The following is a 26,492-nucleotide window of genomic DNA, read 5'->3' on the forward strand; positions in this document are numbered from 1 at the left end:
GGCCGAGTACAAGGAGAGAATGACGTCCCGGGATTTGCTCGAGAATCATCTATGGATGCAAGCCAGCGTTTTGGTCGCTTTACTAGCCGCAGCATCGCATTGCAGGCTCATTAGGATGGGATTATGGAGCAAAATACTTCTTAGGCCACCCCAAATTTCATGGTGAGCCACCGGGGGGCTGTCCCAAAGAACCGTGACCACAGTCCCGCCCGGCCCAAAGCAGGGTTTGGCCATGCCTGCTTGCCAACTAACAGCCCCCAATGCCCACTATATTAAGTATAATGGCTTGAATAAGGAACTGGATCCTGGGGCTGGGATTATACCCACAAATCCTTCTCTGGCCACCCCAGACCACCGGGGCACTGTCCTGGACAGTGACACTTGTCCAACCCAAAACGCACTTTGGCCATGCCAGGGTGCCAGCTAACAGCACCCCCGCCACTGTGCTAGATTAATGGACCTGAATAAGGACCTGGATTTTGGGCTGGGATTATACCCACCAGTACTTCTTGGGCCACCCCAGACCGCACCTTTGTGGCACTGGGGGACACTCCTGGACATCTCTGACCAGAGACTTGCCCGGCCCAAAGCACGGTTTGGCCTTGCCAGGCTGCCAACAGACAGCACTCAAGCCACTGTGCTAAGTATATGGACTTGAATAAGGAACTGGAATTTGGGCTGGGATTATACCCAGAAATCCTTCTTGGGCCACCCCAGACCACAGCTCTGTGGCACTGCTGGACATCTCTGACCAGAGACTTGCCCAGCCTAAAACACAGTTTAGCCGTGCCAGGTTGCCAACTGAAACAACCTCCCAAACACTGAGCTAAGTATATGGCCTCAAATAAGGAACTGGATTTTGGACTCAGATTATAGCTAGAAATCCTTCTTGGGCCACCCCAGAAAACATCTCTGTGGCACCAGGGGAGGCTGTTGGACATATCTGAACAGAGACTTGCCCAGCCCAAAACGCAGTATAGCCACACCAGCTTGCTTGGGTGCTGTCTGTTGGCAGCCTGGCACAGCCAAACTGCGTTTTGGGCCTGGCAGATCTCTGGTCAGAGATGCCCAGAAGCATCCTCTGGTGGCACAGAGGCATGGTCTGTGGTGGCCCAAGAAGGATTTCTAGCAATAATCCCAGCCCAATATCTAATTCCTTATTCAGGTCCATTAATTTAGTGCAGTGGCTGGGGTGCTGTTAATTTGCACCCTGACACGGCCAAAGTGTGTTTTGGGCTGGTCAAATCTCTGGTCAGAGATGTGCAGGAGAGTACCCCAGTGCCACAGAGATGTGGTCTGGGGTGGCCCAAGGAGGATTTCTGGGTATAATCTGAGTCCAAAATCCAGTTCCTTATTCAGTTCCAGATACTTAGCACAACGTCTGGTGCGTGGTGTCAGTTGGCGGCATGGTGTGGCTAAACTGCATTTTGGCCCAGGCAGGTCTTGGTCAGAGATGTCCAGGAGTGTCTCCCAGTGCCACAGAGGTGTGGTCTGAGGTGGCCCAAAAAGGACTTCTGGGTATAATCCCAGCCCATATTCCAGTTCCTTATTCGGTTCCTTATACTTAGCACAGTGGCTTCAGTGCTGTTTGTTGGCAGCCTGGCACGGCCAAATCGTGTTTTGAGCTGGGCAAATTTGTGGTCAAAGATATCCAGAAGCGTCCCCCGGTGGCACAAAGACATGGTCTGGGGTGGCCCAAGAAGGGTTTCTGGGTATAATCCCATCCTAAAATCCAGTTCCTTATTCGATTCCATATATTTAGCACAGTGTCTGGGGGTGGGTGACAGTTGGCAACCTGGCGTGGCTAAACTGTCTTGGGCTGGGCAAGTCTCTGTTCAGAGATGTCCAGGAGAGTCCCCTGGTGCCACAGAGATGTGGTCTGGGGTGGCTCAAGAAGGATTTCTGGGTATAATCCCAGCCCAAAATCCAGGTCCTTATTCAGTTCTAGATATTTAGCAGAGTGTCTGGGGGGTGGTGTCTCTTGGTAGCCTGGCACAGCCAAACTGTGCTTTGGGCTGGGCAAATATCTCCTCAGAGATGTCCAAAAGCATCCCCTGGTGCCACCAAGGTGTGGTCTGGGGTGGCCTAAGAAGGATTTCTGGGTATAATCCCAGCCCATAATCCAGTTCCTGATTCGGTTCCATATACTTAGCACAGTATCTTGGTTGCTGTCTATTGGCAGCCTGGCACAGCCAAACCGTGTTTTGGGTTGGGCAGTTCTTTGGTCAGAGATCTCCAGAAGCTTTCCCCCATGGCACAGGGACATGGTCTGGAGTGGCCCAAGGAGGGTATAATCCCAGGCAAAAATCCAGTTCCTTATTTAGGTCCATGTACTTAGTACAGTGGCTGGGGTGCTGTCTGTTGGCACCCTGGCACAGCCAAACTGCGCTTTGGGCCAGGCAAGTCTGTGGTCACAGATGTCCAGGACAGTCCCCTGGTCGCACAGAGGTATTCTGATGGGTAGCCCAAGCAGAATTTCTAGCCATAACCCCAGCCTGAAAGCCAATTTCTTATTCAAGCCATTATACTTAGTATAGTGGGCATGGGGACCATTAGTTGGCAGCCTGGCACGGCCAAACCGTGCTTTGGGTCGGGCAGGACTGTGGTCATGGTTCTTTGGGACAGCCGCCTGGTGGCATCACCATGAAATTAGGGGTGGCCCAAGAAGTATTTTGCCCCATAATCCCATACTAATCTGACCTTCGTTTAGGGCGCTGTACTTGATGTGAAATATTATTTTACATATTAATTAGTACGTGTGTGTAGCTAATGAAATTCTGTCTCTCTAAGTTGTTTAGTTCGTTAATAACAAGTTTTTATTGGGTCTAGATTAGCTTTGAAAAAGGAACCGGGAATAAGGAACCAACTGCAGCCTCATCTGCTGGGGGAGTCAGGAGCGGGGGCACCGCTGGGGCAGGGAGTGGGAGCAGGGGGCACTGCCGGGGTGTGGGGCATGGGCTCTGACCGCTCTTGTCCCACAGGCCATAGGGGTCCCCCTGCAGCAGGGCCAGGGGCCGCCGCCAGAGTCCAGCAGTGACAGCGACGTGGAGCTGGTGAGTACTGGGGGGGGACAAGGGCTGGGGGCTGGGGAACACCCAGCACTGACCCTGCTTCTCTCCTGCAGGTGGACACGTGCCCACGCCACACAGGGGGCAGCAGCAGCAACAGTAACACAAGGGTGGCGGCACCCCCTCGCCCCAAGCGTCGGCGCCTCCCGCCCAGCACCAGGGTTGTGGCTGTGCCCATCTACTCCAGCAAGGTGAGCCAGCCCGGAGACCCCAGGTGTCCGGGCTCCCACTCCTGCCCTAGTCCAGAGATCCCGGGTGTCCGGGCTCCCTCTTCCCCTAGTTCAGAGACCCCGGGCATCTTGGCTTCTCCCTCACCCCCAAGCTGGAGACCCTGGGTGTCAGGGTTCCCACCCTGCCTAGTCCAGAGACCCTGAGCATCCTAGCTTTCCCCCACCCCCGGCCAGAGACCCCAGGTGTCTGGGCTCCCGCCCCTCTTAGTCCAGAGACTGGGCATTTCAGCTCCCCTCCCCAAGCTGGAGACCCCCGGTATCCAGGCTCCCGCCCCCCCCCCGGGCCGGAGACCCCAGGCGTCCTGGCTCCTACCCACCCTAGCCAGGAGATGCCAGGCATCCGGGCTTCCATCCCTCCTAGTCTGGAGACCCTGGGTGTCTGGGCTGCCAGTCCCCACACGGCCCCCCACATACCCCAGGCATCCCTACCTTACACCTGGTGTGGGGAGGGGGCAGAGGGCCCTCTCAGTGCAGCTGGGCATTGTGGGTAACACCCTCCCTCTTTCCCTCACCCCCAGGTGAACAGGAGCTTCCAGCTGTGCCCCCTAGAGGTGCACCCCGCTATCTGGGAGGGAGGTAAGGCGGGGGGACCGCTGGGTGGGTCACGTGGGGGGCTGTGGGTTGGGAGTGAGGGGCACTGCTGTGGGGGGGTCATGCTTCTGGGGAGTCCCCTCCCTAGGGCACCCCCCCTAATTCCCTGCCCCCCCCAGAGGCAGACCTGGAGGATTTCCCACTGCCTGCCCCAGCCCCATGCCTAGCCCCCCCGGCGCCAGCAGAGAAGAAGGAGGTTGAGGCCTCCCAGGTCCCAGAGATGCTGTGAGTGATGGGGGTGTGGGGGTGGGGCAGGGTCTGTGCACCACCCCCACCAACACACCCTGTGTGTGTCTCAGGGTCCGGCCCACATCCCCGTCACCGCCCCCCAGCCCGGTCCCCACCCGCCGGCGCCGCGGCTGCACGCACCACACCATCCGGTGAGTGGGCTGTGGCAGCAGAGGGAGGGGGTCTGGGGAGGGGCCTGGGGGGCTGCAAGGGGTCTCAGGGCTCTGGTTCAGCAGCAGGGGTGGGGTCTGGGGATCAGAGAATCACCAACAACTAGGGTAGGATGGGACTCCAGGGGGTCACATCCAGTCCAAAGCAGGACCAGCCCCAAGTGCATCACCCCGGCCAGGATGGAGACTTCAGCACTGCTGTGGGGAGCTAGTTCCAGTGCTCCCCCCACCCCGGGAGAAAACACTTCCTCGTATCCAACCTCAGCTTGCCTTACTGCAGCTTGCGCCCATTGATACTTGTCCTGTCATCTGCCCTCGCTGAGAACAGTGCCCTTTGCAACCCCCCAAGTCCCTTTCTGCAGAGCTGTTGCCCAGCCTGTTGGCCCCCAGCCTGCCCCAGGACAGAAGATTGTTCCCTCCCAAGTGCAGGACTATGTTGAACCTCATGGGATCCCTTTTACCCCAATCCTCCAACGTGTCCAGGTCTCTCTGAATCCCAGCCCAACCCTCCAGTGTCTCTACAGACTGGCTGAGGGTCCATTGGTGCCATCTTCCAGGCCGGTGATGAAAGTCTTGAACAAAACCGATCCCTGGGGCACTCCACTTGGTACTGACTGCCCACTAGACACAGAGCCACTAATTCCTACCCTCTGAGCCCAGTTCTCTATCCCCCTGCCAGTCCATTCATCCAGCCCGCACTTCCTTATCTTGCCTGCGAGAACGTCGGAGACCGTATCCAAGCCTTACTAAAATCAAAGTGGGCCACATCCCCCAGCCTCCCCGCATCCACAGAGCCAGTCACCTCGTTATAGAAGGCAAGCAGGTTGGCTGGGCATGACTTGCCCCTGGCGAGTCCCTGCTGGCTGGTCCTGATCACCTTCTCCAAGTGCTTAGAATTGAGGATCTGCTCCATGATTTTTCCAGGGACAGAGGTGGGGCTTGTAGTTCCCTGGATCCTCCTTCCCCTTCTTAAAGATGGGCACTGTTTGCCCCTTTCCAGTCATCCGGGATGTCTCCTGATCACCATGTTGATCATGACCAGCAGCTCTGCTATCACATCATCCAACACCCTTGGGTGCCTCCCATCCAGCCCCATGGACTTGTATATGTCCAGCCTTTCTAAATAGTTCCTAACCTGTTCTGTCAGCACCGAGGGCTGCTCCCCTCCTCCCCAAACTGTGCTGCCCGGTGCAGCTGTCTGAGCACTGCCCTCGCCTGTGACGACGACGGTGAAGAAGGCATCAAGCACTTCTGCCTGCTTTGCATCCTCTGGCACGAGGCTGCCTCCCTCATTCAGGGACCCGCACATCCCTGACCCTCCTCTTGTACCAACATCCTTGTTCCCCTTCAGCTCCAGCTGCGCTTGGGCCTCCCTGACTGCATCCCCGCCTGCCCCCGCCACATCCTTACATTCCTCCCTCCTTCCTCCAAGTTTCCACTTCTTCCAAGCTTCTTTTTTGTGATTTATTTTACTGAGGAGCTCCCTGCTAAGCCCAGCTGGTCTCTGCCGGACTTGCTCGTCTTCCTGCATGCTGGTCCTGCACTCTCAGTCAGGCTTCTTCAAAGTCCAGGCAGCTCCCCTGTACCCCTCTCCCCTTCTGTCTGGTGTCCCTGGGGATCCTGCCCGTGAGTCCCCTGAGCGATTCGCAGTCTACTTTTCTGGACTCCAGGGTCCTTCCTCTGCTGCTCTCTGTCCTCCCTCTCCTCAGGATCCTGAACTCAGTCCTGTCATGGTCACTGCTGCCTGAGTTTCCATCCACTGCTCCATTCCCCACCAATCTCCTGCCTGAGCAGCATGTCAAGGAGCATGGCCCTAAGTCAGCCACTTCAGCACTTGCACCATGGGGTTGTCCCCAACACCGTCCTAAAGCTCCCTGCATTGCCTGTGCACAGCGGTGTTGAACCCCCAACTGATCTCAGGGGGATTGAAGTCCCCCATGAGAATCAGGGCCTGTGCTCAGGAAACTCCTGCTGGTGGCTAGGGTTAGGGCCTGGGTCTACAGCAAACTCCCCCCCACCCACACACTTCACCAGGCCTCTTGCCCATCTCACACCACAGCTGTGAGCGCTCACACGGGTCCTTTTCACACAGTGTAACTGATAGTGGAGGTGACTGGAGGGGTGCGTTGGAGGTGCAGGGGGGTGTCTGGGAGACAGTGTGGGGGGCACATGGAGGGTGGCAGGGTGTGTGGGGGAATATGTGGGGTGCTGGGGTGTGTGGGGGGCAGTGCTGGGAGGGGACATGAGGGGTGGCATGGGGGATAGTGCGGTGTGGGGGTGCCCCAGCCTGCCCTTGACTGTGCCTGCGGCCCCACAGGGCGGTGGAGCAGCAGCTGCAGGGCCTGAGCTCGCTGCTGTCAGCAGCTCAGCGCAGCCTGCGCACGGAGCCCGATGCCGATGTTGTGTTCCTGGAGGCGCCTGCCCCGGTGCTCACCAGCCCCCCACTGCGCCTCAAGGTGCGCTGCCGTGGCCAGCTGCACCGCCTGCCCCTTGACTCGGTGAGTCCCCGTTATGCCACCTCTGTGGAACACACCCTGGGGGTGGGGGGTTCGGGCTGCCTGCCCCTTCCTGACGCCTGTTGCTTCCCACAGACGCAGCCGCTGCGGCAGGCGGCTGAGCAGCTGGCACAGCTCCTGGGTGTACTGCCCTCCCGTGTCCTGCTGCTGTGGCACGACCGCCTGCTGGAGCCCAGTGCCACCCCCCATTCCCTTGGCCTGGGTGTGGCTGACATCCTCGGTGAGCACCTGGATACCTGGGTTTCCTACAGAGGGCGGGGGCCCAAATGCCTGGGTTCTCTGGTGGGGGTTGGAGCAGGGGGACTGGGAGCCCAGATGTCTGGGTTCGCTGGGTGGGGCATTGGGTGCTGAGCTGTGCATGTCGCACAGACTGCGTGGTGGAGCCGGTGGAGGACAGTGGCGCTGGTGGGCAGGCACGCCCCCCTCCTGATGAGCTCAGCCTGACAGTGCGGGGTCGTGACCCAGGCTCCCAGTTCACGTTCAGCGTGCCCAAGGTGAGAGGGGTCCTTGGGTGGGAGCAAGGGGGCCAAGAGCCTGGGTTCTGTGGGGTGGGGGAGCCCGGCCGCAGCACTGAGCCTCTTTCTGCAGACTGCGCCGCTGTCCGGGCTGATGGGGCGGTACCGTGCAGCAGCTGGGCTGGACACAGCACTGCTGCGCTTCGTCTTCGACGGCCGCCTCCTGCCACCCTCCGACACCCCTGAGGAGCTGGGGCTGGAGCCTGGCGATGTCATCGAGGCCTGGAACTAGCCCTGCCAACCCTGCCGTGATGTCATTGGAGGCTGGACCTGGCCCCGCCCACCGTGTGGGTGACATCAGCAAGTTTGGACCTAGTTACGCTCATCTGCCAGCAGTGTCTTTGGGACCTAGGCCTACCCAGGCAGTGACATCATCGGGGCCTGGCCCTAGCCTTACCTGCCATGCTTTGGATGTCACCGGGGCCTGGCTTTTGCCCCGCCCACCATGCTGATGATGTCATCAGGCTGTGGCTCTACATCTTCCTCAGTCCATTATGTCATCCTTGCTTCCCTGTCACCAGCCTAGCCCCAGCTGCCCACTGGGAAATCCCCACCTGTGATGTCACCCATTAGTGCTGTCTTTTAAGACCTGAAGTGGGCTGGGTTCCCCTCCTGTACCCCGTGATGTCATCAGGGCCTGGCTGATGTGACAGGATGCTGGGCCTTGACTTCTATGCACTTCCCTGCACCCCATTGGCTTTGGGCCCCTTCCTGCAGAGTCATAGTGACATCAGGCCCGCCCACTGTCAGGATTCCCTGTCTCACATCACTTCAGACTTTGGTGGGGCCCAGACCTGGGCAGGGATTGGTGGATGGCCACAAGGATGTCACAGCACTTATCTGCTCCCGGTGCTGTCACCTGGGGTAGCTCTGCCCTCTGGGTTCCATATTCATATATGAATAAATTTACTGGAACCATTTGTGCTCCTCTCACAGTGGGGGGGGACTCAGGAGCTGGGGCCCCTGCTATCTGCTGGTGGATGGACACAGTGGAGGGCCTGGTTGCCATAGGAACGGGGGTAAAGGAGGTTGGGTCACAGGATGGGATGTGACTTGGAGGGTGGCAACGGGGACACGTGGGGAAGGCAGGGAGCCCGGATGCTGTTCCCTGGGACACGGGGAGTGTAGACATGTAGCACCCACCCTGCTCACCCGCTCCCTGCCATTACCCCAGCTGTGCCCCTCGCCCACAGCCCCACCGCAGCCCTTTGACCAGCCAGGAAGCAACAGGGGCCCCAGGAGCACTGCATTGCCCTCACCTCACCTCAGGGGGCTCAGGCTATAGGAACCTGCCTCTAGTGACCCCAAATCTGACCACTTGTGACCCCCCCCCCCAAATTGAACTCTCGGTGACCCCTGGTTTCCCAAAAAATAAGTTGATGACCTTTCACCTAATTAGGAAGGATTTGACCTCTAATAACCCCAAGTTGAACTCTGTGACCCCTGGATTCCCAAAAAATTTGGCTGTGACCTTTCACCTAATTAGGGGGCATTTGACCTATAGTAACCACCCCACATTCACCTTTCTGTGACCCCCTGGTCCCCCACCCTCCAAAAGTTGGTGACCTTTCACCTAATTAGGTGGGCTTTGACCTGTAATAACTCCCAATGTGACCTGTAGTAACCCCATGTTGACCTTTCTGTGACCCCCCTCTTGCCCTAAGAACTGTGCTGTGACCTTTCCCCCCATTATGGGGGAACTTGAACCCCCTGTGACCCCCCCCAGGCTGGAGTTTACCCGTTGGCCCCTCAGTGCCCCCCTGCTCCTGCCATGACCCCGACATGCCATCCCTCAGTCTCAGCCAGTAACCAGGCACGGAGGTCACTGTAGGTGTGCGATCACCAGTGCGCCGTTCCATTTTTCATGAGCTTGCGAACACGAGGCGGGAAGAGCTGATTCCAAGGATAGAGCAAGGTCCTTCCTTCACTCCAGTAATGTGACCATCAAGAAGCCATGGAGAGGCCATTTTAATTCTTCTCTACCATCCAGATGAAAAATGTCTGAACCTTCATTGCTAGGAATAATGGTTATTTCTGCTACTCGGGTGGGGAGGGAAATATTCCAGGAAGATCTGAAGGAAGACAGCGCAATGCTGACATTTGTGGCTTCCTCTGCAGCAAGTGCTGACCTTTCTGAATGCACAATGAGTGAGTCATGGCTGCCATGAAACAGTCAGTTCCTATTACCATATGACTAGATACATCCCATTTCCTGCCATCACTTTGCAATAAGAAAGGCATTGAGCCAAATCCTGCTCACATGAGCTGCCAGAAGCTGAACCTCATGGGTGCAGAGATAACCTTTCAAATGTGACCCGAGCATCCTCAGTGCAGTGATGTTGGCTTGAGTCTCCCAGCAGCTGGAAAAAAATGACTTGGCGGTGGGAATGCCATTTCTCCTATTAATTGGATTGGCACGTCAAGTTTATAGCCCAATGAAGCCACTTTAGTATCAACACGCTCTGTTTAATGATTATTTTAGATGGGCTGGAGGTGGGCGTGATGCTTGTGGGGCTAAGACCTGCTCTAGAGCAAAGAAGAAGCGACTGGGAAAAGCAGAAGAAATCGAGAAAGAATGATCAGGAAAGAGGCAAAACAAGGGCCAGAAATAGCAGTAGGTTAACGGTGCAGATTTTCTCATTGAGAGGTGAATGTGACAATAAAGCATGCATAACAGCTTAATGTTTCATTGCTGCACAAAGGCTGTATTCTCTGCTGGACTGGGGGGGTGTGTGGAAGCCGGGGCTTGGAAAGCATATATAGGTCTGAATTTATATCCCAGCCTGCAGGTACGAAATTCAGCCCACCCCTCTGCTTGTGTCTGACACCCCAGTTGAGGGGGTATTTGGTTTTTAGTGCAATACGAAGGAGGATGTGGACCACAGTACCATCACTCGCTAAGCACTGCCCTTCAGGTTGGGTTTTTGTGGGGTTTTTTGTCAACCCAATTTGCTACTGAAGTCCTTTACAGCCCAGTATTCCCCCACAGTACCCATAGTGATGCTTCCTCCAGGAAAGCGTGTAACAGTCACAGACAGGAACAATGAGGAGACTTTCTGTTCATAAAAAAAAGATGGAGCTGCTGTTTGAGGCTTGATCACAGTACACGCTGCCTCCAGGATCAGTACTTTGGAAAGTTAATTGTATGTTTACCCAGGCAAAATTTATACATGGCATATCAGCTGTTCTACACATGCCAGACAGGAGTGAATCCAATACTGATTTTAGTATAAATGAGGGAGCATTTACATGATGCAGGTTAGCTGATTTCACATATCAAAAAAAACCCCAAAAACCCACAGGATTTTTTTGTTGTTGTTCAAAGCAAGGTCCTACTTTACCTTCAGCTCACCAAGGATGTCCGAGTCAATTGGATAAATTTCATTCAGACTGGAACTACAAGAGCTAGTCCCCACAAAAGGAAAAATTAATGCGACCATGTAATTAAAGGGTATATCACAACGCATACCTACTGCAACCTTCGAGTCTGACATTTCCTGACTTCTGAGTGCTTGTCTTTGCAAACATTATTCCCGCCATGCAATTTTTAAGAGTCATAACAGATAACGATGTGGTCGAATGGGCCAATTATGTTGTCGGTAGTGGTGCTTGTCGCTTTGCTGCAGGCAGACATTATGTAGCACGAGGCATATGCATGGTGTGAAACGGGCAAAACGTCTAATCAAAGTTAGCATGTTCTGAGGTTTCCCCATTCGACACCTGTTGGGTGGGGATTGCTTTGTTTCCAATAGAAATGTTTATTCACTCAACAGTTTGGGAGTTACGTTCCCTCTTTTTTTATGCGAGTGGCTGATCAATATTTGCAGGGGGAGCTCATAGGCTGCTTTTATTTGAAGGATAAAAGAACCAGAGGAAGGTGTTCCTTTAATGTGTTCCTTGTTATTTATACAGAGGATCCTGGTTCCCTGGAGACTGGCAGAATGAGACAAAAGGAGACCTTTTCTTTGCTCATCAGTCCAAGCCTCTCGCCAGCCAGCATTTGCCTAAAAGCACCTTTCCCTCATGGCCTCATTACAAATACTCCTCTTACTATCTGTCTGGCTTTTTGGCTGCTGTTCCTCACAGGTACACAAAGCTTCACAGAACAATGCTCCAAGCCCCAGCAAAATTGTTCCGTCCACATCGTGGAGTTTGCACACAGCCTGTATTTTGTGTGTGGGTCTCGTTGTTGCAGTTACTGTATTTCACACCAGAAAGGAACTAAACCACTTCTTTGATTTATACTGACAAAGAGATGATAATCACACCCCTCAGATTCAAAAGCCTAATCTTTTACTTAGCATTTGCAAAACTTCCTGTCACTGACTAATACATAACCTTATGCATCCTCTGGGCCTAACATTCACATTGAATTCCAGGTGGGATATGGGCATCTAGATTTAGTGATGGGGCATCTAGATTTAGCGATATGGGATTTAGGGAGTTATGGAACATCCTTACAACAAAGAAACTTACAGTTTCTAGCTGAAATCCCACACCCCGGCAGACAGGCACCGGCTTCGTACGGCACATCCTGCATCACAGCATGGAAGGGCTCCAGGCTTGTAAAGTGATACTGGTGCTTTATTCAAAGACCTATTTGCAGAAGTGCTGCACCATTCAGGCCATGTACATGTGGACTGACTTTGTGGTTCCCTCCTCCAAAGTCTTCCCTCCTTCAGCACATGCCCCTACCTTCAAGTTGCATGCAGGTTTCTATAACAACAAAGGACTACACACCAACGAAGGGTTCATTTAGAGATTTCAGGGCTGCTTAGTGTCAAGCCTCTCTTGTGACCCATGGCTTCCTGCAACCCAGCTAGATCTACTGGCCAGCTGAAACGTGGGGGCTGCAAAGGACAGGTCTTTCTGCCACATGGGTTGCCAGGACACTGCTGAGTAGCCCTGGTTGCTCCTCTGCCTTTCCTTGGAGTGGTGCCACTTCTGGATCCCAGGAAGGGAGGGACATAGGCTGCAGGAGATGTCCATCAGTTTGGAGGGAAACAGGTGAGTGGGACTGGATCACCCAGCAGTCCATCAGCAATGGGCAGGGAAGAGTTTCCCTTTACATTTGGTACTACAGATGCTGTTAGAGAAGCCAAGAAATGTTTACGTAACAAAGATAAAAGAAAAGGTCCCATCTCAGTTTTCTTTCTTCTGTTCTATTAAAAAAGCCATGCTCTGATAGGTGCAGGGTGAGTAGCATGGCACGCCCCGAGGCCCCTGCAATTCTGTTTGCCAGGGGAGGGGAGGGAACAGAAAATAAGGGAGGGCAAGGTGCCTTACCCCTTGTGGAGTATTCAAATCTCCACAAACCAGATATAAGCTACTTTTAGATTAGAGCTCCCCTGTTACCTTGGGACTGACCATGTGTCCCATATACATACAGGGTGTTTCTCTACTTCTCAGGGAACGCCAGACCTTGCATTGCAGTTTGTGCGCAGAACACCACTCTGCACAGGCCTTAGCAGTTCCTTCCCCTGCTTGATTTGCAATGAGGACGCTGGGCAGAGTGGCACTGTATAGAGGCTATATAATATAGACTATAGCTTTCATGAGCAACAGTTCACTTTGTTGGATGCTATGAAAGAACATACAGGGCAGGGGCAGGTATTCAAATAGAAAGACTGATGATTGATGAATACCTGCTCACTGCAAGTCCTTTCCTAAAATCTAGGCTAATTACAGACATTCAAAAAGCCCGAGCTTGAATTGATTCAATCATCGCAAGCTAGTCTAACCTGCGCAGACTGAACTGATTTGCAAATGAATAGACATTTACTTTGGATCACAGAAATGCAGCCACATGCCTGCAGTGACTCAGGATAGAAGCAGGAGGGGGGAGGGGGGCAGGCTACAGCAGGCTTCCCTTCTTCAGCACAAGGCTGGAGGGTAGGTGGGGGGTGGGGAAGGCCCTGGCAAGCTACTGAATATGGTTGGGGAGCAATTTAAATCCCCACCCCGGCCTGCAGGGACCCCAGCCGGGGCGTGCCTGGAAGTGGAAGGGAGAAGCAGCCCTTGCCAGGCTTGTCCCCATGGCCCCCTGCATGGTGGATGAGCAAGCACTGTGTAGGCAGCAGTGGCTCTGGGCACGCAAGACCCTGCAGTAGGTGGCTGCCAGGCTCTGGGCCCACCAGTGCCTCTGAGCCAGCCTGGGCAGCTGCGGGCACGATGGACTCGTCCCATGTAGCCGCTCCAGCTGCCAAGGCAGCGTGAGGTTTTTTTCTACTTTTACTCTTGCAAAACATCTTATCTATGATTTAAGGATGCATTAAATAAATATGGCTTCTTTTACCATTTGATCCCGGGTATGTGACCTTTGCCTCCCCCCTTGGGAAAAAGAGCCAGATAACACCATACCCAAGCCTTCATATTCCCAGAGCCACCAGGGCAGAGGCCACTTCAGACATGCTACATGAATTATTAAAAGCTGTTGTTCTTGTTATCCATAGAGATGGTAGGGAGGTAGCTAGTTAGCTGTGCTAATCTGAAGTGAGGCAGGAGGCAGAGGAGGGTGGCACCTGGTAGACTAACTTGCTCAGAGAGGTACAAGCTTTTGCAAGCTACAGCCACTTCTTCGGCTGGTAAGAATGGGCTTGTCAAGAGTAGGGCTGCTAAATAGAAAGGAATAAGGTCACTTAAATACAAAGGATAGAAAAAAGGGGGAGGAATGGTGGGGGAACTGCTGAGAGGTAAAGGTTAGTTGAAGAGATCAAAGGAATTAAGCCACTGAGGGGTTATAAAAGCTAGTCCAGATAATGGGCAAGAATCTCTAATCTCTGTTGAGACCATACTTAACACAATTCAGTCTGTGAATGATTTCTTGTGTTGCAGTTCGGCATTCAAGCTGGGTTTTGTAAAGGTTGTTTAACAACAGCTACTCTGAGTCCGTGGTTCTGCCACAGGCTGTACGTCTTTCTGGAGCTGCTGTCAAATCCATGCCCATTTCACATAGGGATTTCCCTGTCTGTCCAGCATAGGCAGCAGGGGGGTGCTGTAATCAGGGGGTTGCAGGTATGAACTTGGGAGAGGAACAGGTAAATGAACCCTAGCTGTGACAGTGTGATCTGTGTTGACAAGGAGACAGAGCTGGCATCTGGGTCCACTGCAAGGCTGGTGCCTTGGTGACACCAGGAGTTAGGTAGCCAGTGGCTTGAGAGATGTCATGCAAGGTTGGGGTAAGCCAGGACAGGCTTATCCCCCAAAGTGGCCTGGAGATGGACAGCCTGTGCCAGGGGAGGTTATGGGGGGCTAGCCTGCCCTGCCTTACAGGAACTGTGAAATAGGAACCTGTGTGAAATCGCTGTTCTAGAATAGAAAATCACGGTTTTCAGAAAAAAATTTGCATGCTTCCAAAATGGAGTCACTACTCTCGGAGCAGTGTCTGCCTAATGCTGGAATAACTGTTGTGGGAGCCTCAAGAGCCTTAAGCCCTGCAGTTAAGAGAAGATTAACTGAAGCTGATTCAAAGCAACATCAGTGGCTGCAGCCTCCAAGGCTCCTGTGCTACCTTACCGCTAAATATTATTTATTACTTGTGTGACCAATGTTCGGCGATTTCAAGCAGGAAGGTAAAGGAAAGCCCCACGCGGGGGATCACTGTTTGTACTAATGCCAGTAAGTTATTTTCCTCCCCGTTCTCATCATGCCTGTTAGCCGGCTCATGGAAAGAGACAAAATCACTAACCCCCTAATGTGCAATGAAAACACAGCGCCCCGGAGAAATAAACAGAGGCCATCTGCTTATTTGAGAGCTTAAATGAGATTTTACAGGCAAAGGGGACTTATTTCCACCTGGAGGCTGGATTTTAATCAAGGAGGGCTTGCAAAGTTACTAAGAATAACCATTTGTGATGGGATCAATGTGAGAACTCAGCAAAACTAAGGCATCAGAACTCGAGCACCTACCGGGTCAGGATGCCATTGCTCATGCAAGGGATGGCAAGGCAAACATATTCAAAGCTCCTGTCGACAGAAGCTGGTAACATTCGCTGGTGGGCATACTCAATTGGGGCAGGGTAGGGAGGCATTTTTTTTGGATTCATAGCTTGAAGGATTGCTTGAGAGGCTGCGGGATAAGAGGGGGCCTTTCACTAAATCCCCATTGCGCTACTTGGCAGCCCAGAGCTTCTAAACTGCATGAGGCTGACTTGGAGCTGCTTCCATCAGCCTGGGGACTGTGCTCACTTTTAATTTGGGGGTTTGCACCCCTTAGGCCTCACGGGAGATTCAGGGGCCATTTTTAATGTCTAAGTGATATTTTCAAGTACTTAAGGCAGTCTCTGGAAATCACTGGCAGCTGTCTGTGCTGTATCTTTCCTATACATTTCCGACCGATTTCATTTCTTACTGGAACTGAGGTACATTGACTGGCTCTTAGGAAACACTCTTTACAAAGCAGACTTAATCCATATTCCAGCTATTTTTTTTAAGGATGTGAGCACTGGCAGAGACTGTGAAAGGGGGAAAGCCATGTAAGCCTAATTACGTGTGCAGAAAAACTGCATGAATCCTGTGTACTCAGTGGGCGCATTTACAGGAGATGTTACCTGCGGAGCTGCCTAATTAGCTGCATAGTAAAGTCTGTGCTTCTGCGCATGCAGCCATATTAGGCCACAGTAAACCAATGAATTCTGCCATAGGTTAGTAGCTGTAAATACAAGTACTATCCTACGGTGGAGTTATTTACTGCACAGCAATGCACATGTAGATGCTGACACAGATGGCTGGGGCATGAGGGTGCTTCAGTGGGGGGCTTCATGCTGACTAGCCCTGCACTGGAGCACCTTCATGCCCCAGCCAGCCCCTCCACAGTATGTTGAGCTGAGTCGGAGCAGCCCCGGCTGGCAGGCTGACCCGCCAGTATCCCCTACCAGCCGGGGTTGCTCCTACCTGGCTCAATGCGCTGTGATCCCAGAAGCATAAACAGTGCCTAGGAGCAATAAACTCTGGTGCAATATATGCCAGACTTTATTGCTTCACATTAATTGCACATGTAGATGCATCCAGTGTGGGAAAGCGGTGATGTTCTTTAAGAGAGGAAGTGTGGGGTGAGTCCTTTTTTTGGTTTCTGGGTTGGACAATACTTATAAATCTTTAGAGAAGCCTCTCTGGACAATGAAAATGTAGAGCTGGGAAGAGCTTTATAGCCATTCATGAGACTGTGCTTCATCAAAGTAAGCGCTAAATATTTTAATACTTGCTTTCATTTTCCCTATACTTTGGATGGGCTTCGTTGCACTTAATTTTGCAGCACATGGGGCATTGCTCTAGTTTATCTTGATTGAAAGCTGTGAGGCAGGAGGACAGATGCAGGCTTAGCTGAGAGATCCTTTCTGAGCAGGAAAAAATAAGTGGGCTGGCATGGTTACAGATAGACAGCCATGGGGTTGGGACAGCTGCCCAGGTTACTGCATGCTCACCATGTGTATTTAGGCACAAACCATGTGTAGAGTCAGCTTTACTGTGAACGACTTGCCGATCTGACTACTCCTGGGGTAAGGCCCCCTCATCAGAAAGCCCCTGCCCAAGCATAACACATTCTGGTTCAGTGGGCATTTCATTAAATTTGGTGTTGGTGCTTGGGAGGCCCAATAGGTCTCTGCCATCTACATAGATTTAAACTGCGTCTTACCTGTTCCACTGAACTAGAAGCTAATGTTGCAATGTTTGGGGGAGGGGGAGTTGGCACTGAGTCTCCTACAATATAATTACTGCAGAGTTGATTAAATTCAGGCCAAAAACCAAAAGAAAGGTGTTACTTCTGACATACCAGAGACATCCAGTGCCATCCCTGGTACTGAAAAATAAAGCTTCTGGGCGAGTACTGTATTTGATCAGGGAGGGCTGTTAAAACCTACAGGTCCCTACTTTACCCCAATTTCTTACCTCACGCAGGGGTTTGTATCTGAAAATATGCAGGGGCACACAGAGAAAGCACAGGTCTCCTAAACTTTCAGTCCAAAGGAAAAGAGTAGGAGAGGACCCAGGCAATGATCATGTCTTGGCTGTTCAGGCATCAGTGTAAAATGCACCAACATTCAGAGGCTGGCAAAGGAGACTTTGATAGCACTGGCTAAAGTGAAATATCGGAGGCTGCACCTGCCACTGATTTACGGTTCTTGAAAAGATGAACAGAATGGAAAAGAAATGACTTAGAGCAGTGGTTTCCAACCTTTTTTCATTTGCAGACCCCCAAACAATTTCAAATGGAGGTGCAGACCCCTTTGAAATGTGTGTGTAGGCATTCACATACTTTGATTGAGCATAGCGATCTTTTGCGGACCTCTTAGATATAGTCTGTGGACCACAGGCTGAAAACCACTGACTTAGAATGAAGCATAAGACTGGGAATAGCAAGATCCAGAGAGAAAGCAAACACTTCTGCAAAAACCATCCAATGCTTAATTAACTCCTAAAGTTCATAATCCTTAGGGATAAACCATTTTCTTAAAGAGAAATAGCTACACCTCATGAAAGTTCAGTACTGGCACCAGTTTCTTTCTTTCTGATCATCACAGTCAATCAAGATATAATCTTACTTGTGACAGAGACATCATTTTATCGGAGTGTGTGACCTTTTCAAAGGCCGCAGTGAACAAGAAGTCAAAGCTGTCTCCGTGCTGTAGTAAAAAGAATAGTTTATTCCAGTTTAAGGCAATCCAATACAAACCAGATCACATCAGACATTTGACACAAAATACAATAGTGTAAAGTATATAAAGGTCACCACCCATGCAAATAAAAAATAAAGTGAATGAGGGGCTGGGAAAGAGAGAGAGGAACAGAGCAGCCCCAAGAACATGCTGGGTGGCAGCAAATTCTCAGAAGTCAGAGAAAACCGTCTGTAGCTGATAAAGAAGAATCGGATTTGGGGAGCAGACTGTACAGTGCCCCTTTCCCCCTGGAAATTCACACTACCCGTCCTGGAGAACTCATGTTCTTTTCAGCAATACCAGACATCCGTGCTTATGGGCATCGGGCTTAAAAGGCAGCCCAACATCTGTGGTTTTACAGAACTGGACATGCATGGCCCTATATCCACACCTCATATACATCATCTGCTATCCACACTCATACAGAGCAGGGTGGGAGTACAGCATGGACATGCACCACCTTGTTTGTACACTTACAGAACTGGGTACAGGACTGCACAGGCATGCATCACCCCAAGCTACACTTGTACAGAACTGGGCATGGAACTGCAAGGGCATATGGCACCCAATATCAATACACAGACAGAAACAAGTACAGAGCAGCATGACGGAGTATTGCCCGCTATCCCTGCTCATAAAGAAGTAGGCAGCAGAGACACACCACCCACTAACCGCTCTTTGGGGTTCTTATCTTGACTGGGCAAAGTTTACTGGTACGCTAAGAATGCAAAGGGGATTGTGGATAGGTGTAGAAAGGTGACATAATTATGACCGCCCTCTTTGTTTGGGATGATGGAGCCCAGTAAGTTCGTAGGGCATGATGCCCTCCATTACGCTGGTAACTCAGTGGGTGCCCTGAGCTCCTATAGTGAGACAGCCACTTGCTGGCTCAGCCTGTTCCCAATTGCCAGGAAAGCCACACACAATTTTGAAGGAATTTAAGACATCTTTAGACAGCCTGGCTCTTGCAAAATCTAAAAAACAGGCAGCAGAAGTAAACCCATCATTGAAACTGTTGTGCAACCGCTGTCATGAGTCAAGAATGCAAAGGCCACTTCTAGTAGTATAAATTAGGACTAACTCCAGTGGAGTTAAACTGGTGTGAAAGGAAGATAAAATTAGAGTTGGCTTAATCTCTCCCAGTGCCTTACTGTTTAGGATCTAAAGGTTCATGGTGACAGGCGGGTAGATATTAAATGAACCCACTGATCTACGGATGGCTCCCTAGTTCTCGTTTGAGTATGATGCAGATACAAGCATGGATTGGATCCTATCTTTTTTTAAAATCTTATTATGTGGATAGATTGTGATGTGTGATAGGCTGCCTGGGGATCATATAGTTTGCTGAACCCTGAGTACTAATACTGATTTGGTGGGCTGCATCTGCCTTTATTCAGGGCTAGATTCTCCTACCCCTCCTACCTGCTTGTCTTGTGAAATCGCTACTTGTCTCACTGGAGAATTCTTCTAAAACATAGCACCTAGGACTATGATCCAGAGTGACCATTGCTACGTCACATGTAATCCATGCGTTCATGGTAATTATCTAGCCAATTAATGAGATATTCAAAAATAAGGACCATAGTCTGTGAATAGAGACTGTAAGGTGCCTATGGAGTTTACTTAGCGAGGGTTCATCTGTCCCTTTTATCTTCTTTCAATAAGACATAGCGCATGTGTTATAATCCTGGAATCACCAGAGGAGATAAACATATGACCAAATTTGTTCTAAAAAAGCTGCCCAAGAGACATAGCAGGAGAGAAGGCCTAGAAGTATTGAGATTTCCTTTCATGTCAAAGGGCTAACTGCACCCCCTTTGCTCAGTAGCCTTGTTAAAGTTTTCTGCAGTGGTGAATCACCTTGCAATATTCTGTATAAAAAGGATGGAGGGTCATTCAAACACTACAGGAGTACCACTGCCAAAGTGGGAATAATAGCACAGGGACATATTTCCACTTAATACTGAGGAGCAGAATTCTCCATGCTAAATGCATATATACAGTGTAGGCTCCAGCCTGTTGTAAGGGATGAAGTTCACCTTTCATCTTGGTGCTTCAGACAGCACTTGGATCGGCCATGAAATGGCTTGTGTAACAATGCTCAAAATCATACCCCATCCTGATCCCCGCTTGTAGCAGAGCACTGTTGTGACACACTGACGTGTAACATCCTTTTGGCAAAAGGTTCCCAACTCCACATGACAGAAACCAGGACTTTGCAAATATCAAATGTAGCCTAAAAAAGAAGTGATGTGGGTATCAAGGGGAAAAAGCTCAACCTAAACCATGAATTTAAAAAAAAATCCAACCAACCAAGGAAAGCCCCAAATCCCCCAAAACCCATATAGGCCTTGCCAAAGCTGATTTGTAGAAGATGAGAAAATATTAGCAAGTCAGAAAAAGTATCCAGGCAGAGCAGAAGAGGCAAAAACCCACAACAATGCCTGATGTCTGGAGCCAACAAAAGTCTGCCAAGTTGATATGGATAAGCCAAGTCAGCAAACAGCAAGAGGATGAGAACTGCCAGCAGAACGGGGAAGGCAGGTGGATTGTGCATGGGCTATAAAATACTAGAATCATTTAAGGAGAGGCAGAGAGAGACCACCACGATTTTTGAGGAAGAGCTGGTCTGCTAAGAGCCCAAAAGAAAACAGGTGAAGTAGGGCCCTGGGGAGGACAGCTCTCGGATCTCATTTCTTGCCTCTCCCTTCCATCACCCTTCCAAACTGGAAAGGAAGCCTGTCGGTTGCCGTGCTTGTCTTTTTAAAATAAATTCCCTCCTGTTGCTTGCGTCTCCAGTCCTACAAATCCTTCCAATGGTGCACGCTAATGTGTCAGCATTACAGCATAACTGGCTTTACCGACTGGCTGTCCCAAAGCCAAGTCCAGAGAAAAAAGTACACAGAGGAACCTCAGTGAAAGCTCTGGATGCCTTGGCATACAGCTAGAGGCAGTCAACAGCTGACACAACAAAATGCCTGGGATTCTTTCTAGTTGTTTGAAAAATGCTTCTTGGCAATCAGATCTGTGTCTGGAGGGTATGGCCCGTGGGGGTGTATGGAGGAGGAGCCGGGTTGGGCTTGATGCCACGTCCCTTCATGTAGGAAATGAACTGGTCTGGAATCTCAGCCAGGACGTCCTTAGCCAGCCGGGCCATGCTTAGGACATGGTTGCCTGTGCGGTCAATGTAATCGCGGAACGGGACAAACTGGGAAAGAAGGAAAGCACATGAGAGACATTGGGGAAGTGGGATTTTATACACGAGGTGAGGCATACTGCTCTAACCAAGAGATCAGACCATTAGTGGAACATCAGCTTCAGGGCGGTCAGACAGCCTCCCTGTCCGAACTAGGAGGCTTCACATGTACAGTATCATATCGTATCCTAGCGGGTACAATGGCTACGGAGCAATGGGTCCAAGCCACTAGCAATGTTGAGATGGGGTGGTTTGGGAATAGAAAGGCCCTGAGGCGGCAGAGCAGGAAGAATTGCTTCTGCAACAGAAATGCTGTGGAAAGGACAGTGGGTCCTGGAACGGGAATGAGGGTCCTTTCTTCTCCAAGGGGATTGTCGAAACAATTTTTTTGTAGCTGATAATACTTCCAGCCCTCTTGAGTCTCTGTATTTAAATTCTTCCCCAATTATCTAATACACAGTATTATCCAAGTGTGTCAAACCCACAGGTATACTACCAGCTTCACAAATGTGCTGCTATGTTGTCTGACCTCGAACAGTGCTGGAGACAGGAAAATTCCCAGTGCCCTGATGGAAGCCAGCTCCTCTAACAACCTACACACTGCAGGTAGGAGAGGCAATAAGGAATCCGAAATGTTTTTGTTCCACTAAGTTTGGATCCACATGAATTAAGAAAAGGCTAAAAACCAGCTGAGCTAGGAAAAAATTTCGTGATTACCTGGACGATGTCTCGCTCAGCGATTTTCCCCCGGGATGAGATTCTGATGTCATCACCATCCAGCTCTACCATGGCTGAGAGGGAAAGGAGAAAAAGCATAAAGTCTTAACTATGCAGCGAGTGAATTGCTGGAAGGAACCCAGTACCATGTCCGTGCCAAAAGGCCTAGACTGGTGCTAGTTAATCAACTTATGAATGAGGCAGCACACTTTGCAGAGGACCCAGCACTAGAGGCCGTGAAGATTTTCATGGGACTAAATGGGGAATGAGCAGCAGACCACGGGGACACAACTCCATATCGGTAAATCCAACACAATGGACATCAGGGAAAATAAGCTGAACTACCCAGAAACCTTACTGTAACCCCGTGAAAAAAGACCCAACCTATCCATCCCAGTGAATAAGCTCGCTAACGTTTCGACATGTAGCTTAGCAGTCATATTATAAACCAACCAGCAAAATATTAGAAGGTATAAAGAACAACGCGAGATAGAAAATGCTATTTATGAAACGCTAATGCCGTTCCATGAATTAACAGAACACCGCTGTTTGAAATATCACATTTGCTCTGGTCACCCCGTCTTAGACACAGAAGGGCAAACAACTGGTGAAACTGCTCAGAGGGCTGGATTCTCCTTTGTGTGAATAGGACTTGAAAAGATTTAGACTTTGTGCTTTTGAAAGAAGATGAACAAAAAGGATATAATTCCTTAGACTGCTAGGTATGGACAACCATACAGGATGAGGACAGCTGGTCTACAGGGGAGGGGAAGCAGCCAGGGCTGCTGGTTACACACAGGCCATCCTGTCGTGATACAATCAGGGTGTCGACAAAGGTGGCTGCAAGCAGCATCACTGACTATAGTATATTTAAATAATGATTCAAGTTGCTACAGTCCAAAGCAAGACTCTTTATCCCAATGAGATAATGGAGAAGGTCTACTTCCATTTTCTCATCCTTGCCTGCCATGGTCAGCTGTGTGTACGAGGTCAGTTCTTCCTTCCACTGTTTCCATGCTGCTGTTAGGGTCTTTGACTTCAACTAGAAATTCAAGTGTGCAGGAGGTGTGAGTCCCTCCATGCTCCCTGCTGTGTAGGTGATGCTTTGAATCACATACTCTTTGCTGTGGTTCTCAGCTGCTGCCATCACATTTATCAGGAGGCATTACTTAGGGCCGCCAGGCTCTGGAATGGGCTCCCAAGGGAGGTGGTGCTTGCCCCTACCTTGGGAGTCTTCAAGAGGAGGTTGGATAGATATCTGGCTGGGGTATTATGATCCCAGCACTCATTCCTGCCCAGGGCAGGGGGTCGAACTTGATGATCTGTTCAGGTCCCCTACAACCCTAGAAACTATTTCATGCACAATGCTCTGTGCAATATAAAGGGACTCCATTTGGACTGTAGCAACCCATGGATTAGGTATTGCCCGGAGCACTCTCTAGCTGTCCTCATGAAGCTGACCCAGCTTTCAGGTATCAGTGACTTGAGGAAGGCTTGGCCAACAACTCTTCCAACTATACAGTCGGTCCATTTAAAGATATCACAAAAAATCCTTGCCTCATGGATTAAGGTTTATGTGTAGCTGACAAAATATTCTAACCCTGGCTGCTGGATATGTTTCTGAGCCCACTGAATCTATACATGCCTGGTTCAGAGCACACATCAACCTCTAACTGATAGGAATTGAAAAATAATCTTCACCAAAGACAGATACAAGCTGGTGTGAGAAAGGTCTGTGCCTAGGTATAATAGGGTATAATAGTTCCTTTACTCCTACAAACATGCTTACAACCTTACATCCAGACTATTCAGCGTGCCATATTTTAATGATGCATCGTCAACTGGAGATGAGTGTGGTTCCCAGCTGTAAATGGTGTTTTCGGCTTTGCCGCCACTCCACGACTGTCAGGTTCCCAGAGCTTGACAGTGGTGAGGGCAGGGTCGGAGCAGCCCAGATGTGTGGCCTATCTGCACGCGGCCAACGGTACGTGCTAACGTGGACATCTTATAGCTGCCTCCTCCTGATCGTACAGCAGCCCGGCCCAGAGCAAGCTGCTGTCCTTTCTGCCTCTCCCACAGATGTGGAAGAAGAGGAAATGCCCGTGCCCAGGGCTGCTTGATCCTGGAGGAGGATCAGCGGGGAGGGCTGCGCCCTGTTCCCTTCCCCATCGCCCCCCTGACGAGAGCCTGACAGTTCCCACGTGCTGCTGGCTCGTCCCGAGAAGAAGCGGGGCTAGGGAAGCACTTGCGTGGGGCTTTGGGACTGGAGCGGGAAGCAAGGCAGCATGTAGAGAACTATTTTAATGTTTAACGATGAATAAATGTCAGACTGTGTTTTGCTAGCAATGTGCCAGGCTTCCGTCTCCCATGGGGAAACACTTGGGCAAACTTTTTTTTTTTTTTTTAAGGGAAAACAAACAGTTTTGCAAGCCAGTGCGATTACTAAGCCTCCCCCATGGAGTCCCTGCAATGCTCTGGTAACAGTCTGTGTCTTCACTGAAGCCCGGCTAGCACACCAGGTGCACTGCAGCTCATGCCTGTGTGACAGGCTTGTCGGCTGCTGAGGCACTAAGGGCCCTGCCACATGGCGAGGCTCCCTGCCATCTGCCTCCAACACAATGCTCTCCTCGCAGCCCTAGATGACACCCTGTCTCTGCAACCCACCCGACCCCAATGGCCTTTCAACTGCCACAGACTCTTCCCTGCTGCCCCTTGCTTCCCAAAGCTCCCCGAACCGGGAACAAGAATAGCTTCAAATTCAGTTCAGTTGCTTAACATGTAGAGCACAAAGCGGAGACTTTGATTAAAGGCATTGAACCACTGCTTTGTTCTCCCCTCTCTCCTCCCAGAAAATGTCTCATAGGTATCCCAGGAATCCTTCGGCAAAGTGAGAGAGATGACTTGACAAAAATAATAACATTTTCTATTAATTAATCATCACCAAATGTTTTAAATATGAAAAACCAACAGAGAAAAAATTAAACTTTCCTGTCTTTTGTTATTAAAAAACTCCCACATATCAGGCAATTTGAAAAAAGCCCTTCCTAACCTCTCTTTGCAGCAGACTGTTAAATGTCCAGAGTGATGGTGCTCTCTGCTTTTCCCCTGGGGACACTTTCCCATATTAACACCTGTCACTCTTGGGAACATTTTCTTTGAACTACCATCGCTCAGTTCTCTACCTTCCCTCCAAGTGCAGGTCCATTAAGATGCTAACAAATACTGAAATATAGTTTTCTTTTCCACAGCAAGAGAGAGTTTTTTCAGTTCTAGGTTGGACTTAATAGGTTCTTAAACCATCTTCATTGCTACTGGCTTGAAACACCTTCCCACTAGTGCGTGAAGCAAGTGCTGAAGCGATGCTGAAGCCGTGATGGTCCAGGAAATATGTAAGAAGAAAGAAGCTTTTTTGTGAGTGATATGTTTTATTGACTGACTGTATGGTTAGGATACAGTGGGCACATCTGCATGAGACGCTAGAAGTGCAGTAGACTAATTTTACTATGCATTAGTGTCACAGCAAAAGTCGTGCTAATGTGCAGTAGAATTAGTCTACTGAGCATTAGCGTCACCTAAAAGACCTGCACTGGCACTACTGTACAGTAGTGCCGATTACAGCACATTAAGTTAGTATCTGTTATTACAAGTACTAAACTTAATGTGCTGTAATTGCAGTGCATTAATGCACATGTGGACATGCTCACTCAAACAAATTTTCAGGTACCACAGTACCCTTCCCCCACCCCCCGAGACCTAAGGAAAGGGACTGTGGTACCCAAAAACTTGTCTAAAACAATTTCAACCATGCAGTCAGTCCAAATGAAGTTAGCAAGAACTTTTTTCCAATTACTCAGTTGGTCTAATAAAAGATATCACATCTACCCAAAGAACCTTGCCTGCCTAAGCCTAGCTAGAAACCCTGCCAAATCCAAACTTACTCTGTAGGTTTCCATTAAATATTAGGAGATCTCCTGCACCAGGGTAGACAGATCCAAGCCGGATAAATCTCACTGTTGAGATTTCTCCCCTCAACCTCCCCACCATTTGACCCCAGTCCGCTTTCCTGCCATGGCAGGGGGTTGGACTTGATGATCTGCTCAGGTCCCTTCCGACTCTACCAAATATGAAACTATGAAACCCTTGACACAAAGTCTTCTGCAACTTTGCTCAGGCCTTTAGCTTCCCTGGTGCATATTCCACGTGCAGCATCATGGTATAACTCACATGCATGGGTGGTGCTAGGATTTTGAAAGGGGGTTGCAGACACAGTGGTACATTATCATATACAGAACAACACATTTTTCTCAAGCTAAAAAGAAATGAAAAACGTTACTAATATTCTAGGGGCCTAGGGCTGTATAATTTAGTTTTAAGATCAAAGCAAAAACAAATATGACTTTATTGGAATGTGCATTAATTTGCTATATCATGTATTATGCACAAAAAACACAGCACACTAAGTGGATACACTAGGACTAGCTCATTAGTCCTGTACTCATTAGAATTCAGTTTCTTAAAACCAAATCTAGCCTTGAGCATCTTAGTGCATCCAATGAAAGTTATTTCCATACCTGAGTTCATGTTCACCTGTGTTAACATTTCCATA

At 50.2% G+C, this 26,492-nt stretch overlaps 2 protein-coding genes across 6 annotated transcripts in view; one reads left to right on the top strand and one right to left on the bottom strand.

Moving 5' to 3' along the window:
• The window catches only part of NFATC2IP (nuclear factor of activated T-cells 2 interacting protein), an 8,426-nt gene extending 690 nt beyond the window's left edge, over window positions 1-7,736 (top strand). The window contains exons 2-10 of the mRNA XM_019543526.1: window positions 2,982-3,053; window positions 3,125-3,259; window positions 3,817-3,874; window positions 4,009-4,114; window positions 4,189-4,269; window positions 6,605-6,785; window positions 6,879-7,023; window positions 7,173-7,297; window positions 7,392-7,736. Coding sequence (XP_019399071.1) covers window positions 2,982-3,053; window positions 3,125-3,259; window positions 3,817-3,874; window positions 4,009-4,114; window positions 4,189-4,269; window positions 6,605-6,785; window positions 6,879-7,023; window positions 7,173-7,297; window positions 7,392-7,550 — 1,062 coding nt within the window. The 3' untranslated portion in view covers window positions 7,551-7,736. The remainder of the gene's footprint in view (window positions 1-2,981; window positions 3,054-3,124; window positions 3,260-3,816; window positions 3,875-4,008; window positions 4,115-4,188; window positions 4,270-6,604; window positions 6,786-6,878; window positions 7,024-7,172; window positions 7,298-7,391) is intronic.
• CPNE8 (copine 8) overlaps window positions 1-26,492 on the bottom strand; it is a 293,497-nt gene that overhangs the window by 76,464 nt on the left and 190,541 nt on the right. For 3 of the 5 annotated variants that reach the window (XM_019543523.1, XM_019543525.1, XM_019543524.1), the window contains 2 exons: window positions 21,887-21,960; window positions 17,942-21,181 (listed from right to left, as the gene is read on the bottom strand). The exons of the other annotated variants lie outside the window; for them this stretch is intronic. In XM_019543523.1, coding sequence (XP_019399068.1) covers window positions 20,993-21,181; window positions 21,887-21,960 — 263 coding nt within the window. In that variant the 3' untranslated portion in view covers window positions 17,942-20,992. Of the gene's footprint in view, window positions 1-17,941; window positions 21,182-21,886; window positions 21,961-26,492 lie in introns of those variants that run through there. 5 annotated transcript variants of the gene reach the window in all.

The sequence above is a fragment of the Crocodylus porosus genome, unplaced genomic scaffold (genome assembly GCF_001723895.1).
Source record: "Crocodylus porosus isolate Cpor-Errol unplaced genomic scaffold, CroPor_comp1, whole genome shotgun sequence".
Classification (NCBI taxonomy): domain Eukaryota; kingdom Metazoa; phylum Chordata; order Crocodylia; family Crocodylidae; genus Crocodylus; species Crocodylus porosus.